General features: G+C 41.4%; 1 protein-coding gene across 1 annotated transcript in view; it reads left to right on the top strand.

Moving 5' to 3' along the window:
• Positions 1 to 11,871: 11,871 nt before the first annotated feature.
• The window catches only part of LOC115471034 (deleted in malignant brain tumors 1 protein-like), a 64,729-nt gene continuing 59,050 nt past the window's right edge, over positions 11,872 to 17,550 (top strand). Inside the window, 1 exon segment of the mRNA XM_030204703.1 lies at positions 11,872 to 11,932. Coding sequence (XP_030060563.1) covers positions 11,872 to 11,932 — 61 coding nt within the window.

Below are 17,550 nucleotides of genomic sequence, written 5' to 3'. Positions count from 1 at the left end.
AACTGCTACCTCTGCTGAGACTGAGAAAATACTGGCTAGTGGAGGTTCTGCACAGGTTATATATACAGGCTTCAAAAGCTTAGTGTTTTCTCAGTCTCCCTCTGCTGGTAGGAGGACATAACCCACGCGTCTTGACCGGTCTGGAGGGTCGCTGAGGAATGTTACGTTTCTGGGTAGTGAGCCCTTGGACCATAGTGGAAGGCTATGATAGACTGAATCCAATAGAAAGAGGATGGGACAGGCCTAGACTGGGAAGATGCCTGAAACAGGACTCGGGTAGCGTGAGAAGGCACAAGTGAAAGCACAGAGTTTCAGGAACCCACTCTAACATCGAAGCCGGTGGCTTCTCAAGAACCCAGTCTCGCATGCGAAGACAGAAAGCACAGCTGGAACTCACTCACACAGACAGCAGTAAGGCAGGACTGGAACCCACTCACACATGGCAGTAGATAGGCGTGCTGGAACCCACTCACTCAGACAGATGTTGGAAGCTGTACTGGAACCCCCTCACACAGTCTTAGTTTGTATCATCAAATTGTATCTAACTGCATTATTTAACTGTGTTTTGATATATGGGTTTTCAAGTTTGTCCCATTTATTTTTCATTTGACACTTAAGTTTTGCTAGTTTTTTTTTGTTTTTATATATGGATTTTAAAATTGTTTTATAATCATATTTATGTATTTATTAACGTGTTTGTATTCTAGTTATAATGTCTATTTATGTTCTTTATGCTTTTCATTGATTTTAGCGTTGAATGTGGAACTTATATATGTATTCTGTTTTATAGTACTATAGGCCCCTGATGCAGCTCTTTGGGCAAAACTTGGCCAAGTTGGGTACTGTTTTTACCCGTTTCACTGCTGTTGTTGCTAATAAATTGTTTGGACTACAGTTTGAGCTTCCTGTCCTCTGTTTCGTTGGTCTGCTCATTTTTCTAACCGGTCTGGCCCTTGTAGACTGTCTGCCTGTTTGCTTCCTGGGATCATATCTATGAGCGAACCTAGTTTCAATTATTGCCAGTAAAACAGGAGAGCAATCAATAAAGTTTGCTCATACAGCCATTACCATATCATCTCAACCAGACCATTTAAGTGCTGGAATAGGAAAAAATTTTGCCCCTGTTACTGGCACAGGATATGTTTCCACATGTCTAATTCCAATCAGGATCAACTGGAGGAGCAAGATTGACCACAACTTATGCGTTTTGTCAGCCTAGTCTTGATCCCACAATTAAAAGAATCATTAAATCTAAAATACTTTAAAATAGCAAATATTTAAAACAATATAATGAAGTGCGAGAAAATATGCACAAAGAGGCATGAGCTACCCCTTTGGCACACTCTGTAGGAGCAAAATATATAACAAAGATATATGGGATTATGACACTATCCAGCATTAACAACCTGACTTTTAAAAAACAGACTCTGACTTATTTCATCTTTCAGTGATAAAGCTTGTTGCTAAATGAGCCTCAGCCTTGCATACAGACAAGAGAATGCTGCCAGGGTGCCAATGTACAATAGTAACAATGTTATTATTGGCACCGACATCATGGCCAGACCAGCCAAGGACTCTTGGAATTTTCCTTGCAGCTGGAGAAGTGCTGTGGCTGGCAAAACTACACATTGTTTTTGAAAGCCCGGCTCATTGTCAAGGTGACCCCTTCAATGTAGTGCCAAAGAGACAATATTGTGGCCCTTGAAGTCATAACATGTGAGAGAAACAAAGTTATTTCACATTACTAACTCAGGTACAGCTCATGATTTCTGTATAAAAGAGGCTCATATCTGAGGCAAAGGACTGTTTTGCATTCCATAAAGGGCTCCCAAATCCCAGCAGGGGTTCTGTGGTTCACTTCACGCTGTTTCAAGGGATAACCAGAGCATCTTCACATATATCCACTAAAAGCTGTATGTGAACGATTAAGGGGTTGGAACTTCTCTCATATGAGGAAAGACTTAAGAGGTTAGGGCTCTTCAGCTTGGAAAAGAGATGGCTGAGGGGGGGGGGGGGATATGATCGAGGTCTAGAAAATACTGAGTGGTGTAGAACGGATAAACATAAATCAGTTTTTTTACTCTCTCAAAAAATAAGATGACTAGGAGACACTCAAAAAAGATAGATGGTACTACTTTTAAAACAAATAGGAGGAAATATTTTTTCATTCAGTGAATAGTTAAGCTCCAGAGGATGTGGTATCAGCAGTTAGTGTAGCTGGGTTTAAAAAAAGGTTAAGTTACTGGAGGAAAAGTCCATAGTCTGCTATTGAGATAGATATGGAGAGGCCACCACTTGTCCCTGAGATCAGCAGCATGAATCTTGCTAATATTTGGGATTGTGTCAGGTATTTGTGACCTGAATTGGCCACTGCTGGAAGCAGGATACTCGGCTAGATATACCATTGGTCGATCCAGTATAGCTATTCTTATGTTCTTCTCCCAGGTGCAGCCCTTGCTTGTGACTGACTGACCATCTGAGGAGCACTCTGTTATCTGCTGCTTGTCTGCACCAGGTTGTATAGTTGCCATACATAGTTGTTTTATAAGTGCTGTGGGTCTAGATTAATTGACTAAATTATAAGTCTGACTAGGGTAATGTGTGTTTGCTCTGAGTTGTTTCTATGATAAGATCTTCATTCTTGCCTTTTCATTTTGTTCTTGTGTTACAAGAAATGATTTACTTTGGGGGAAAGAGCTCTAGAGCACTCGCTACTGTTTATAATTTAAGAGCAGGCGCTGTATTTATAAATTTTAGGATATTAATTTCTCCACCAATCACCAAAGGTGATAATTGCAATAAATTCAATAAATTAAGTACATATCTCTGTTGAAATGCAGTATTCTGTACTGCAAGATTTGAAAGCATGTACTCAGAGCATGGCACTAAGTTTAAAAGTGTCCATGCGCTACCAGTATAACCTTAACAGATATCATATACTCAGAGCACAAAGAGACTATATTTTTAGCTTCAGAAAAGGTTGATTTAATATACAAATCATGTAAATAACATTGCAAACGAGAGGTAAGGGTCTTACAGAGAATCTGAACTTAAAGCCAGGTCTAGATCAAAAAGTTATAACTCACAGAACAGTCCTTTTGTTACAGAGCTTGCTGTGGTCCATTGAAGATTGATGAGCCATGAGGCAGAGGCAGGTGGACTGCAGGTCAGGTCCCAAGAGTGAGCATCAGGTTCCAAGAGAGAGCAGCAGGTCCCAAGCGAGCTTCCCAAGAGAGCAGCGTGGGCAGATGGGAAAAATTTTCCCCACCCCAAATCGGCCCTAAACCAGCCCAAAACCCACCCAAAGTCAAACCCCGCCTCCAACGTCACCGACCCCGCCTCCAACGTCACCGCCCCCGCCCCCAACATCACCGCCCCCGCCCCTGACGGCACCTCTGATGTTGTTAGCCCCGCCCCTGACGTCACCTCTGATGTCATTAACCTCGCCCCTGATGTCAACCCTACCCCGGAAAAGCTTCTATTGGACCAAATTGGACCAATAGAAGCCCCTGAAAAAAGCGCAAACCCCGCACAGCTGCAACGAAAAAGAAGCCCAATTTCCCGCAGCCCGCAGCCTTCGAAAATTTCCAGCATCCTGGCTTAAAAACCAGCCCAATTGGGTGGGAAACCCACCCATCTGGCAACACTGCAAGTGAGAGCAGCAGGGATGTTTCCAGGCCTTTTATAATGTTAGCAGAGAAGCATGGTGTGTGCATGTCCTGGATATTTTGCAAGGCATTATGGTTATTGCAGTCTGTTCACATGGTCACATTATAAGTCTCTCCTTTCTGCAGATGTCCTGGCGTCCATTTGTCTGATAGATGATAGGAGGGGGCAGGTATACCTCTGATGACAGGCAAATGTTTTGTTTATGCTTTTCCTCTGAGTTCTTTGTTTTCAATGGGGTCTCCAGACTTTCTGTCTCTTGGGTCTTTGGTTTTCGGAGATGTCTGGATGGAGATTCAGGTACCCACCTTAGTCAAGCTTTTGTTAGGTGGGAGGGCAGAGGAAGCTATATATTTCTCTTTTGTCTTTGTTAAGTGTTTGTAATTGACTATCCCTGCTATCAAAAGTCCCCAGGAGAAAGGGAGGGGGAGAGAGGGGCTTGAAATGAAACTATTTTTTCTGCTGTAGTTTAAAACTGTATTTTTAAAGCTGTATGTTTGTATTGCTATATATGATCCAGCAAAATATCATGCTACATATTACCATTACACTTGCTGCTATTGCAAATAGATACACACTCTATTTTTATAATATCCTTGGGTGTGGAGTTATTGCTGTTATTGTTTATGAATTCAGATCCATAGATAAAAAGGAACACCATTGCTTTCCAGACATTACTTTGTCTAAAGCCAGAATATGGCAGAGTCCCATTCTTCTGCAATCTACACTAACAGGCTTATTTTCGAAAGTGGCGATCTTCTGACATAAATCGGGAGATGGCCGGCGATCTCGCAAAAGCGGCGAAATCGGTATAATCGAAAGCAGTGTTTTTGACACCATCACCGCTTTCCCGTCGCCGTGCCGGCGAAAGTTCAAGGGGGCGTGTCAGCGGTGAAGCGAAGGCAGGACGTGGGCGGATAATGGAAAAAAGAAAAGCGGCGTTCATCAGTATTTGGCCGGTTTTACTTGGTCCTTTAATTTTCACGACCAAGCCTCAAAAAGGTGCCCCAATTGACCAGATGACCACCGGAGGGAATGGGGGATGACCTCCCCATACTCCCCCAGTGGTCACCAACCCCCTACCACACTAAAATATTTAAAATAAAATACTTTTTTGCCAGCCTCTATGCCAGCCTCAAATGTCATACCCAGCTCCCTGACAGCAGTATGCAAGTCCCTGGAGCAGTTTTTAATGGGTGCAATGCACTTCAGGCAGGCAGACCCAGGTCCATCCCCCCCTACCTGTTACACATGTGGTGCTAAGTGTTGAGCCCTCCAAACCCCCCCAACACCCACTGTACCCACATGTAGTTGCCCCCCTTCACCCATAAGGGCTAAGGTAAATGTGTAGAGTTGTGGGGAGTGGGTTTGGGGGGGATTTGGGGGGCTCAGCACCCAAGGGAAGGGAGCTATTTGTGTATTTTTTGAACATTTTTAGAAGTGCCCCCTAGGGTGCCCGGTTGGTGTCCTGGCATGTGAGGGGGACCAGTGCACTACAAATGCTGGCTCCTTCCATGACCAAATGCCTTGGATTTCACCGGGTTTGAGATGGCCAGCAGTTTTTTCCATTATCACTGAAAAACAAACCCGGTGATCTCAAACCCGGCGAACTCTGGCATTTGGCTGGGCTGAACCGTATTATCGAAAAAAAGATGGCCGGCCATCTTTTTCGAAAATACGGTTCCGGCCAGCTGTTGCGCCGCCGCCAAAATAGATCGCCGGCGACCTATTTCGCTGGCAACGTTCGCTTATGCCCCTCTAAGTGACACATTCCCAATAACACCCTAGAAGGTTGTTATCTACATACGCCCCCACAACCCCTTTGGTGTGACAGATGAGGTGTGATGCCTCAGTAGTGGGCGCATTCATATGTAGAAGCAAACGGACTCTAGCGTGTGTCATTCAAAACAACTGATGTAATATCTTGTTTGAAAAAATTGGACAAAAGCCCTCAGAAACCAAAGGCAAGGCGTCTTTGGTTTTGAACATTGTTACATTCAATTTATGTACATGTATCCAGCGTTTGATTTCGATCATTGGGCATGAAAACTCCAATAACTCTTAAGAATACAAAAAAGTATTAGCATATATTCTTTTTTTAGTTTTTCTTTTAGTGAAGCTGTGGACATAAAATGCCTTTACAACTACGTAAATCTTTTCCCATGTATCAACTCTAAATACATCCATTTCCACTCAAAATATTGTTAGAAAAAGCACTTAGCTTTTCTTCAAATCCAGCACAGACTCAAATTAGCTCGACAGGGCCACCGTTTCACCCATCAAAGGCTTCATCAGGAACTGGTGCTGAATGGCAATGAACGTTATCTGGAAAACAATATATATAAACTTATATGAATAAAGAAATGAATAAAGAAACATACAAAGTGTATAAAATACCAGCTGAACCACAAACACCCCTGTTCACTTGCTTTCAGTCATGAAAATGCTGTCTCAAAATGGTGATTGCAATGTCACACGCCATTGTTCATGGAATATATAGGCTCCTCCTTTGAAATTTTTAAAGAGGTAGTGTCATGTTGAATTAAAAAAGTTAAATCAATAGAAAATGTACCAGTCTATTGAACTATTAAGACCCCAAGGTTCAATAGATTTAAGATTGTTCTACAAGTGGTTCCTTAATAGCCATCCTTCTGATATTAGATCTATGTTCGAGGATTCTGACTTTTAAAGGTCGCGTAGTCATCCCGATGTACACTTTCTGACATGGACAGGTAATGGAATAAACAACAAGGTCTGAAAGGCAGTTAGTGAAGTGCTGTAACTTGAAAACTTTCAGTCATTTGATTATAAAAATTCTTTGTCTATGTGGTGTTATGACATAATTTGACAGGTGCCACACTTTTAATGCCCACATATTTATCTGCCTTTCTTCTTGCTGTCTTTACTGATCTCTGCAGGGCTCAACAGGTCTTTCAAATTGTTTCCTCTTGAAAAAGCAATACGTAAGAATTTATTTTGAAAGACAGGGTTGGATTGTAGGATGTCCCAACGATTCTTGATAATACACGTAAGCTGAAAGCTTGCTTCATTATATTGCATAACCATCGTGAGAGTATTTTCATCTGTTTCTTTAACTACCAGATTATTCAAAAGAAGATCCCTGTTGTTAAATTTGGCTCTCTTATAGGCCTTCTTTAAGAGATTCTTGGGATATCCTCTGTCTGTCAGATCCGACATCAGGTCTCCAGCCTGTGTATTGAAAGTGGAAAAATCTGTACAGATTCTCCTCAGTATGAGCATTTGAGAGAAAGGTAGGCAGTTCTTAAGCTGGACCGGATGGCAACTCGTATTATGTAAAAAAGTTTTTTTTTTTGTAAACTTTGGTCACAAATCTATTACATAGTAACATAGTAGATGACGGCAGAAAAAGACCTGCACAGTCCATCTAGTCTGCCCACGATAAACTCATATGTGTATACCTTACCTTGATTTGTACCTGTCTTTTTCAGGGCACAGACCGTATAAGTCTGTGCAGCAGTATTTCCCGCCTCCCAACCACCAGTCCCGCCTCCCATCACCGGCTCTGGCACAGACCCCGTATAAGTCTGCCCTCCCCCATCCTAGCCTCTCAACCACCAACCCCTCTTCCCCCTGCCACCCAATTTCAGCTAAGCTTCTGTGGATCCATTCCTTCTGCACAGGATTCCTTTATGCCTGTCCCACGCATGCTTGAATTCCGTTACTGTTTTCATCTCCACCACCACCCGCGGGAGGGCATTCCAAGCGTTCACCACCCTCTCCGTGAAGAAATACTTCTTGACATCTTTCCTGAGTCTGCCCCCCTTCAATCTCATTTCATGTCCTCTCGTTCTACCGCCTTCCCATCTCCGGAAAAGATTCGTTTGCAGATTAATACCTTTCAAATATTTGAACGTCTGTATCATATCACCCCTGTTCCTCCTTTCCTCCAGAGTATACATGTTCAGGTCAGCAAGTCTCTCTTCATATGTCTTGGAACGCAACTCCCATACCATCCTCGTAGCTTTTCTTTGTACCGCTTCCATTTTTTTAACATCCTTCGCAAGGTACGGCCTCCAAAACTGAACACAATACTCCAGGTGGGGCCTCACCAACGTCTTATACAGGGGCATTAAAACCTCCTTTTTTCTGCTGGTCACACCTCTCTCTATACAGCCTAGCAACCTTCTCGCTACGGCCACCGCCTTGTCGCACTGTTTCATCGCCTTTAGGTCCTCAGATACTATCACCCCAAGATCCCTCTCCCCGTCCGTGTCTATCAGGCTCTCCCCACCTAACACATATGCCTCCCTTGGATTTCTACTCCCTAAGTGCATCACTTTGCATTTCTTCGCATTGAATTTTAATTGCCAAACGTTAGACCATTTTTCCAGCTTCTTCAGATCTTTTTTCATGTTTTCCACTCCCTCCGGGGTGTCCACTCTGTTGCAAATCTTGGTGTCATCTGCAAAAAGGCAAACTTTACCTTGTAACCCTTCGGCAATGTCACTCACAAATATATTGAACAGAATGGGCCCCAGCACCGATCCCTGAGGCACTCCACTACTCACCTTTCCCTCCTCCGAGCAAACTCCATTCACTACCACCCTCTGGCGTCTGCCCGTCAACCAGTTCCTAATCCAGTTCACCACTTCGGGTCCTATCTTCAGCCCTTCTAGTTTATTCAAGAGCCTCCTGTGGGGAACCGTGTCAAAAGCCTTGCTGAAATCTAAGTAGATGACGTCCATAGCACGTCCTTGATTTAATTCTCCCGTCACCCAGTCAAAGAATTCAATGAGATTCGTTTGGCACGACTTCCCTTTGGTGAAACCATGTTGTCTCGGATCTTGCAACTTATTGGCTTCCAGGAAATTCACTATCCTTTCCTTCAGCATGGCTTCCATTACTTTTCCAATAACCGAAGTGAGGCTTACCGGCCTGTAGTTTCCAGCTTCTTTCCTATCCCCACTTTTGTGAAGAGGGACCACCTCCGCCATTCTCCAATCCCTCGGAACCTCTCCTGTCTCCAAGGATTTATTAAACAAATCTTTAAGAGGACCCGCCAGAACCTCTCTGAGTTCCCTCAGTATTCTGGGGTGGATCCCGTCCGGCCCCATGGCTTTGTCCACCTTTAGCTTTCCAAGTTGTTCATATACACTCTCTTCCGTGAACGGTGCTCTATCCACTTCGTTTTCAGGTGTACTTTTGCCAGTCCCTCTCGGTCCTTCACCAGGATTTTCTTCAGTAAAAACAGAACAAAAGTATCTATTTAGCAAATTGTCCAAAATGATCTCAACATCTAAATAATGAATAGCTATAGACGAATAACTATGTCGTTTATGTATCTCCACCAACACACTATAAATTCACTAAATGGAGACTTGTTAATCCATTCTGCCTCAAATTGTGTCATAAAGAGATTAGCAATGGAAGGAGCAAAGGTTGCTCCCATCGCGACTCCACTCACTTGAAGAAAGAAACTACCGTTAAATATAAAATAGTTTTCTTTTAATGCGATTCTTGCCAGAGTCATCAGAAAATCCATCGGTATGAGGTGTGGTTTCTCCCTGATCTCCAGTGTAGATCTAATAGTTGACATTGCTTCATCCTGTGGGATGGATGTATATAATGAACAGACATCAAGAGTCACCATAAGAATATGACCATCCAGGCTAACATCCTGCAATTTTTGAAGAAAATGTGTGCTGTCCCTTATGCATGATTGACTTTTAGATACTTCAGGCTTAAGAAACGCATCAACAAAAGTTGACAACGGTTCAAGCAGAGACTTTCGACCAGATAGAATCGGTCTTCCTGGGGGTTTATCCAATGTTTTGTGTATTTTTGGCAAAAAGTACGTAACTGGTACATTAGGATTGAAACGATTGAGAAATGTTTTGTCGCTCATAGTAACAATGCCATCATTTACAGCTTTGTTTGTGATTCTGGTTATAATTGATTTTAAACGTTTTGTTGGATTCAGCGCTATTTTCTTATATGATCTTACATCATTTAATTTACGGTAACCTTCTTCTAAATAATCACCTTTACTGAGAAGGACAATGCCCCCCCCCCCCCCGTCAGCTTTCTTAATAACAACGTTGTCATCTGTCTGTAATGTTCTTCAAGCATTTAATTCATCTTTTGAGAGATTGTGCTTTTTGCGAAACCTATACCTGTTCTCTTTTTTTAGGCTAGCTAAGTCTTTATAGATAAGCTGTTTAAACATGTGTAGTGCTGGATCTAATGGTGTTTGCAGTGTCCAAATTGATTTTGGTTTAATGATGGTTCTGTCAATGGAACCTGTGTCATTTTTTAAAGAAGCGCTTCCAGCGCAGGACGGGCAGCAGATACTCGGCTAGTTCTGTGATATCAGAGGATTGCTTTCTATCAAGTGCATAGAAAACAATCACTGACCCCTGAGGCAGGTGCGATTGAGCACCGAAACACAGCCCATGTCGGGTTCTCTCTTAAGGCCCTTTTGTGCTTTTCTTTGCTGCTTGGCTTTGTGTACTTGAAATTGAACGCAGAAAAAACTCAATGCCTCATATTAACCTCCCAATACAACACAACAAAATTTACTGCTATCAACACACCTAAACTAAACTTGCCAATTTCAGAAAATTTAAAAATCCTTGGAGTAACAATCGACCGCTACCTTACACTAGAGACCCACGCGAACAACACAACAAAAAAGATGTTCTTCTCCATGTGGAAGCTGAAAAGAATAAAACCATTCTTTCCAAGATCTGTCTTCCGCAACCTGGTACAATCACTCGTATTAAGCCATCTAGATTACTGCAACTCATTATACGCAGGCTGCAAAGAACAAATAATGAGAAAACTTCAGACAGCCCAAAATACAGCAGCCAGACTCATTTTCGGAAAACCAAAATACGAAAGCGCAGCACCATTGCGCGAGAAACTACACTGGCTCCCACTCAGGGAACGTATCACCTTTAAAATATGCACGTTAGTGCACAAAATCATTCACGGTGAAGCCCCTGCATACATGTCTGACTTGGTAGACCTGCCACCCAGAAACGCCAAAAAATCATCCAGAACTTTCCTCAACCTCCACTTCCCTAAGTGCAAAGGCATAAAGTATAAAGTACTACATGCATCAACCTTCTCATACAAGAGCACGCAACTCTGGAATGCACTGCCACGCGGCCTGAGAGCGGTCTATGAGCTGACAGACTTCCGCAAACGATTGAAGACCTATCTCTTTGACAAAACATACCGCAAGGATCAAAACATATAAATCCCATATGCACCATAACAAAGCCTCAAGATATTACCCCATGTACTCCACTTCCCCGTACTCTCCCCCATTCAACAATCTACCCACAGATAAAAAATGTCTACCCCATCGCCCTCTTGCTATTACTCGATCAGCGTAGTAATTCCCCAACGTCATATCCTTAAGCTTCTACGCCCCAAAGGTGATTGATCTGACTCTGTCTTCCTTAACTATTCACAATGTAAACCATAATCGTAATATAACAAATTGTACTTCCATCATTTACAATGTATTGTAAGCCACACTGAGCCCGCAAATAGGTGGGAAAATGTGGGATACAAATGCAATTAAATAAATAAATAAATAAATACTTTTGGACTTCTTCATGAAAAGGGTGGTAAACTTGTTTATTTTAAGTGTGTATTATATTTTATTATGAAGGTTTTTATGGAAACCACCTAGTTATAGGTGGTCTATAAATTGTTTTAAATAAATAAAGAAATAGACAATTCCCTAGGTTCACCTAGTGGTAGGTCGCCTAGTAGAGAACCTTGTACTGTTTGTATGCAAAAGAAAATAAATTGCAGCCAACAGATTAGGGCACAAGAGAATAAATGTAAGGGTCCCTTAGTCTCTAAATTTACACAGAGTGTGCAAATATTAGCAGTGCAGAAGGGCAGATGTAATTGTGCTGAGGCCTGTGCTATGTGTAGTGAATCTCACAGTGTTGGTATCCTTTCATTCCTGTGTTACCCTCTGATCTCTTCCTCAATAAAAATATTTGCCACCATAAATGAAAACCATATCAAACATTCTTGGCTGTTATTAAAGCTTGTAAGAAGGCTTAGAGACATATTAAATATTACCTTATCCACTGTGCAATACTTCCTCATGTCAGGAGGGGACACACCCTGTTATCAGAACACCCGCTGTAGATAAATAGGGACGTTCCTGTCCAGAGCTTCACTGGAGCTCCTGTTAAAATGGGGGGTACAAGCATCTTCTTGTGGGCACTTCTGCTGGCAGGAATCCTGCAACGGACAGGTAATATCTATCTTTATAAGAGCAGACTTCTGAAGTCTTACATACCATGTTCGGTGAACACTGTGCTTATATACTCAGACCAGTGGTCACTTTGGATACTAATAAGCTGAAGGAGAGTCACCAAATATCTTACCATTACACTGTTGATCAGTGTGCGTCAATGACATCCATCCCCACCAGCCCACCGTCAAACTTCATTAGCGGGTATCCTCAAAGTTGTGAGCATTTTCAAATGCATTCTCTTTTGTCTACTGAGAAATGCCTTATTTTCAAGCATGCAGCTCTTTCCCCATCCCCTTTCTGTTCAGGGCCTGGGTAGAGAGGCAGAATAGCATAATGTTAAAAAAATAAAATCCAGAAAGAAAATGAGGGCCGCCCCAGAGATCTTCAGGGGCTGCCATTGGCCCCCGGGCCTTGCACTGAAGAACACTGTATCAGAGTATTGGTGTAACTAAGATGGTCATTTTCTTTTGGTTGTCAGCCTGCCAGCGTCACATTCACCATCTTCATGTATACTTAGAGTTGTGTGGACTGAAGATTAGACTTTGCTGTTATAAGTATAAGGAATATTTAATTTCATATACCACCTGCAAGCCTGAAGGTTATCAAAGCAGTGTGCATTCAGGTAAAACAGATAATTTTTCTGTCCCTGGAGGGTTCACAATCTAAGTTTGTACCCAAGGCAATGAAAGGTTACGTGATTTCCCAAGATCACAAGTTGTTGCAGTGGGATTTGAACCCTGACTTCTCTGGTTCTCACTCCACTGTTCTAAGCACTCCATATTCTGCCTCTTTCTGATCATGCTCATATCTGCCGTAGAAATATTCACGTTTGCAGATAAAGATCAATTCCCCCCCCACCTCCATCTGCCTTTTTGTGCAGTTCCCCATCAGACTTCATACATGGTCTTCTCCCTTCTTCCTTCCTTTAATCTCCAAGGTCTCTTATGTGTCTGCCCCTGTGCTTAGATTCTGCCCCTCCTGTGACTCCCATCACCAGTAGCTTCCCAGTGAAAGTCTAATCATCTCATTCTTATGGGATCAGGAAATATTTTGCTCATTTGGAAATACAGAGTATACTGAGGGCTTTTTCTAACAATGTTCACTACACTGAGCAGAGCTCTTTATTCATGTTTATACATTTTAACTGGGATATAAGGGTATTAACTCACAAAAAAGATGTGCTAAAATGTAGGTAAAATGTGTGACAATTTAAGTATAAATATAAAAATCTAATCTCTAGGAGATGCTGTTGTTTTGATGTAATGATCAAAAGGAGCCCAATGTCTCTTAAAAGTAGGCAATTGACGAAATTTAAAAGCTGCAGATTCTTCATAGTTTCTAATAGTACAAAGATGACTCCACCATTCACAAAAGTTCAAATGCAAATTATTTTTCCAATGAAATACTATGAGTGGTTACAGCCATCATTATATCAAAAAGTTTTTGATATTGAGCCTGAAGTGTAAATTTAGGGGTTGAAGAACGAAGTATTATCACATCATATGTCAAACCAACATGCAAGGAGAAGGGAATTATTGCACATATTCTTTTCCATATTAAATTCCAGTAGGTGGACACATGGAAACATTCAAAGAGTAGATGCTTCAGGTGACCAACAGGAGCAGAACAAGACCAACATTTTGGAGGAGATGTTGATCTGGCTAGTTTAGACAATTTGAAAGGAGTCCAATAAGCTCTATGAAGAACAAAAAATGATGACTGTGTTATACCAGAAGAAAGTGGGTCTATTGGATTTAGACCAAAAGGTTAGCCAATTAATTTCACCATGATGACATCACAATTCCAACTCCCATCTATGTTGGAGCTCAAGACAGGGGTTTGTGCAAGAGTCATGTATACATTTGTATATTCTCGATGCTTTCCTATTACCCATTAGAATAGTACGACAAAAGGTAGTAAGATTAGTAGCATCTGACTGACCACCCGTAGTTTGCAACAAATTTTGATAGACATTAGAGAGGGAAAGCCAAGAATCAGCATCAAGTGTAGTTAAATTACATTGTAGACAAGCAGATTCAGCAGAAGTCACATCATTACATACAGTAATTTGAGATAATGACCATATGCCTTTTTCTTGTCAAAGCAGCCAGTTTAGAGTAGAATTACTTAAATTAATGGACGAATTAAACCAAATACTAATATCAGAAAAAGGAACATACAATTTAAATATTTTTCTCATAGTGGTGATGAGCTTTGCAGTAGCTTTAATTAAACGCATACCAGTGGGATATGGAAATACATCCATCAAAGGAAGAAGATATATTCCGCCAGTGTCGTTATGCTCATATTAGCCCTCTCCTCCGCATTCAGTTCAAACTCCTCTTACTCACTTACAAATGCATTCACTCTGCAGCTCCTCAATACCTCTCCACTCTCATCTCTCCCTACACTCCTCCCCAGGAATTCCACTCACTGGCAAATCTCTCTTATCTGCATCCTTCTCCTCCACCGCTAACTCCAGACTCCATTCCTTCTATCTTGCTGCACCGTATGCCTGAAATAAACTTCCTGAGCCAGTACGCCAAGCCTCATCTCTGGCCATCTTCAAATCTAGGCTAAAAACCCACCTCTTCGATGCTGCTTTTAACTCCTAAACCTAAACCTTCAACTGTGCCCTATCCCTGATATGTCCTGTCTGTCCTAACCCTTATCCCTTACTTGTCCTGTCTGTCTGTCATAATTAGATTGTAAGCTCTATTGAGCAGGGACTGTCTCTCCATGTTCAAGTGTGTAGCGCTGCATACGTCTGGTAGCGCTATAGAAATGATAAGTAGTAGTAGTAGTAGTAAGATGAAGAGGAAAAGGGGAACTTGAATGCTTCTCAAAGTTAAACCATCTAGGGAGATTTTGATGATTATCCTCATGAAACCAATATATTGTCTGTGACAATCTGAATGCTAGATGATAAGATTTAAAATCTGGGAAGTTGATACCACCATTAGATTTATACAATTTAAGTTTTTGAAGAGCAATTCTAAGCTGGCCTTACGGAATTTAAAGGGGGTTTGGACAGATTCCTGAGGGAAAAGTCCATTGAACATTATTAATTTTTTTTTTTTTTTTTTGGGGGGGGGGGGGGGGGTTGCCGGGTTCTTGAAGCCTGGATTGGCCGCTGTCGGAGACAGGATGCTGGGCTTGATGGACCCTTGGTCTTTTCCCAGTATGGTGGTGCTTATGTACTTATGGGTTTACGCTGCCATAAAAATCTAGAAATTTTACCTTCTATTTTCTTATATAGCGAAGAACGGAATGGAAAAGGTAGCATGCTGAAGATATAATTTAATTTTGGAGTAAGAACCAATTTTTTTTTTTAATTTTTATTTATTGAATTTCAAATTTTACAAATGAATATCAATTTGTAAGGTAATACAGAGAAACAGTTACAAGGCAATTACAAAATAAAAGATATGCATATCTAATCGTAATATTTCTTACTCTTCCTTAGACCACAACAATTATTTGGGGGGAGTGGATTTAGAAAACTAAAAGGAGAATTCAATAAGGAAAATCAAGTTTTAAACCACAATTGGCATAGTCCTATGTTTTATCCCGTCATATTCTATTCGCTGATTCAGTTGTTCCAGTCTGGCGGCTAGTTGGAATCTTAGAGTCCAGAAATACCTTCAGCTGACTTGGCTCAAAAAAGACATATTTAACACCTAATAAACGTATCACACATTTACAGGGATAAACCAATGTAAAAATTGCACCCAAAGTTTTTACATCTTCTCTCAGGATCAAAAATTGTTTTCTTCTTTGCTGGGTCACCTTTGTAACATCAGGGTATACCCATATTTTTTGACCACAAAAGAGTGTTGTGGAGTTTTTGAAATATAATTTCATAATCATATTTAAGTCCTGCTCAAATACAAAGGATACTATCAGAGTCCCCCGGTTAGTTATTTCAACCATAGAGTCTTCTAATAATGCAGTTAAATTCTGTAAGTCAATATCATTTCTCTGAGGGGCTATGTTCACCATATTTACTGATTGAGAAGCCTCTCCCCGCTTCTGAGTAGCTGGAAGGTAATACACTTTATTGCAAGGGGGAATATCTTTAGGAGAGAGCTTCAAAATCTCTTGTAGATATTTTTTGAAGAAATCGTAAGATGAAAGTGCAGGTGATATTGGAAAATTCAATAGTCGGAGTGTAAGACGTCGATTAAAATTCTCAATTTGCTCTATTTTGCGAGATGTTAGCATTTTATCTTTAACCAAGGTGTCCACAGTCAGTTTCACTGTATTTACCTCATCTTTTACCTGAGATACTTAATTTGTTACTTCTGATTTTGTTTTTTCAAAAACTTCCGACATTGTAGACAGTTTACTCACTATTGTAGAAATTTCTTTAGTCGATCTAGCCACCTCAGCCGTTAGTCCCTGGACCGCTTGCCAAATAGCCGTCAGAGTAACTTCCTGTGGGGAGCCTTGCTCCTGAATGTTTCCTTCTGCTTGTCCAGGGGAGGAACCGCCGATCGGGCTCAAACTTTCGGCGTCTTGCGTCTCAGCTTGGCCTACTAACCCCACCCTGGAACTTGCAGGACACGGAGGTCGCGTCAGCTCAGGCGGCGATAGCGTGGTATCCGGCCCCAGAATAGACGTCGCTCCTTCGGCGTCACTCAACGCGGGACTCGCCAAACCATATTCCACCGGGAAGCTTGTCATGTAGCGGTCTAGGGTCTGCTGTGTCGGAGACGAAGTAAAGGCTATCGGCGGTTGCCTTTTAGTCGCCGCTTTCCGCTTAGTATGAGGCATTTCAACACAGGAAAAACAAGAATGAGGTATTTCCAGCAGATTCCCGAGACGCTCACGCAGCAAGCTAGGACGCCATCTTACCACACCCCTCCGTAAGAACCAATTTTATTGCCTCAGCCCTACCCCACCATGAAAGATATAATGGATTCCATCTATCTAGAGTACAGTCTACTATAGATAGTAGAGCTTCAGAATTTAATTGTAAAGAGTGAGTTACAGTTTTACCATACCAAATTCCCAGATATTTTATCCTATTAGGCTCCCATTTAAAAGGAAAGGAAGAAATATGATGCTTCTGAACAGAAGGAGATAAGGATAAAACCGCTGATTTATTCCAATTTATCTTATAACCAGACAATAAAGAGAAGGATTCTATAGAAGTGAGGAGAGTAGGTAGGGATTTTAATGTTGACTACAGAAGGATATCGCCAGCATATAATGATAGTTTAAATTCTTCAATACCAATATCTGCACCCAAAATTTCAGAATTATGCCTAACTGCCATTGCTAAAGGTTCTAACGCAATGTTAAAATGAAGTGGTGAAAGAGGGCAACCTTGTTTGGTTCTCCTTTTTAGGGGAAATGGTTTAGATACATTGCCATTGACCACTATAGCAGCCAGTGGATTATCATAAAGAATATTAACCATGTTTAAAAATCTTTCACCAATACCAAACCATCTCATGGTATAAAACAGATACTGCCACTCAATTCTGTCAAATGCTTTTTCTGCATCTAAGGAGACTGTAATTAAAGAGTCATCAAAACAGCGTGCATTTGACAAGATATTCCAAAAAAGTCGACAATTATCATTTGGGAGATGTTGGGGAGTAAATTCA

The sequence above is a fragment of the Microcaecilia unicolor genome, chromosome 5 (genome assembly GCF_901765095.1).
Source record: "Microcaecilia unicolor chromosome 5, aMicUni1.1, whole genome shotgun sequence".
NCBI lineage: Eukaryota > Metazoa > Chordata > Amphibia > Gymnophiona > Siphonopidae > Microcaecilia > Microcaecilia unicolor.
Note: the sequence above shows the minus strand (reverse complement) of the source record. Positions and strands in the feature narration are given on the sequence as shown.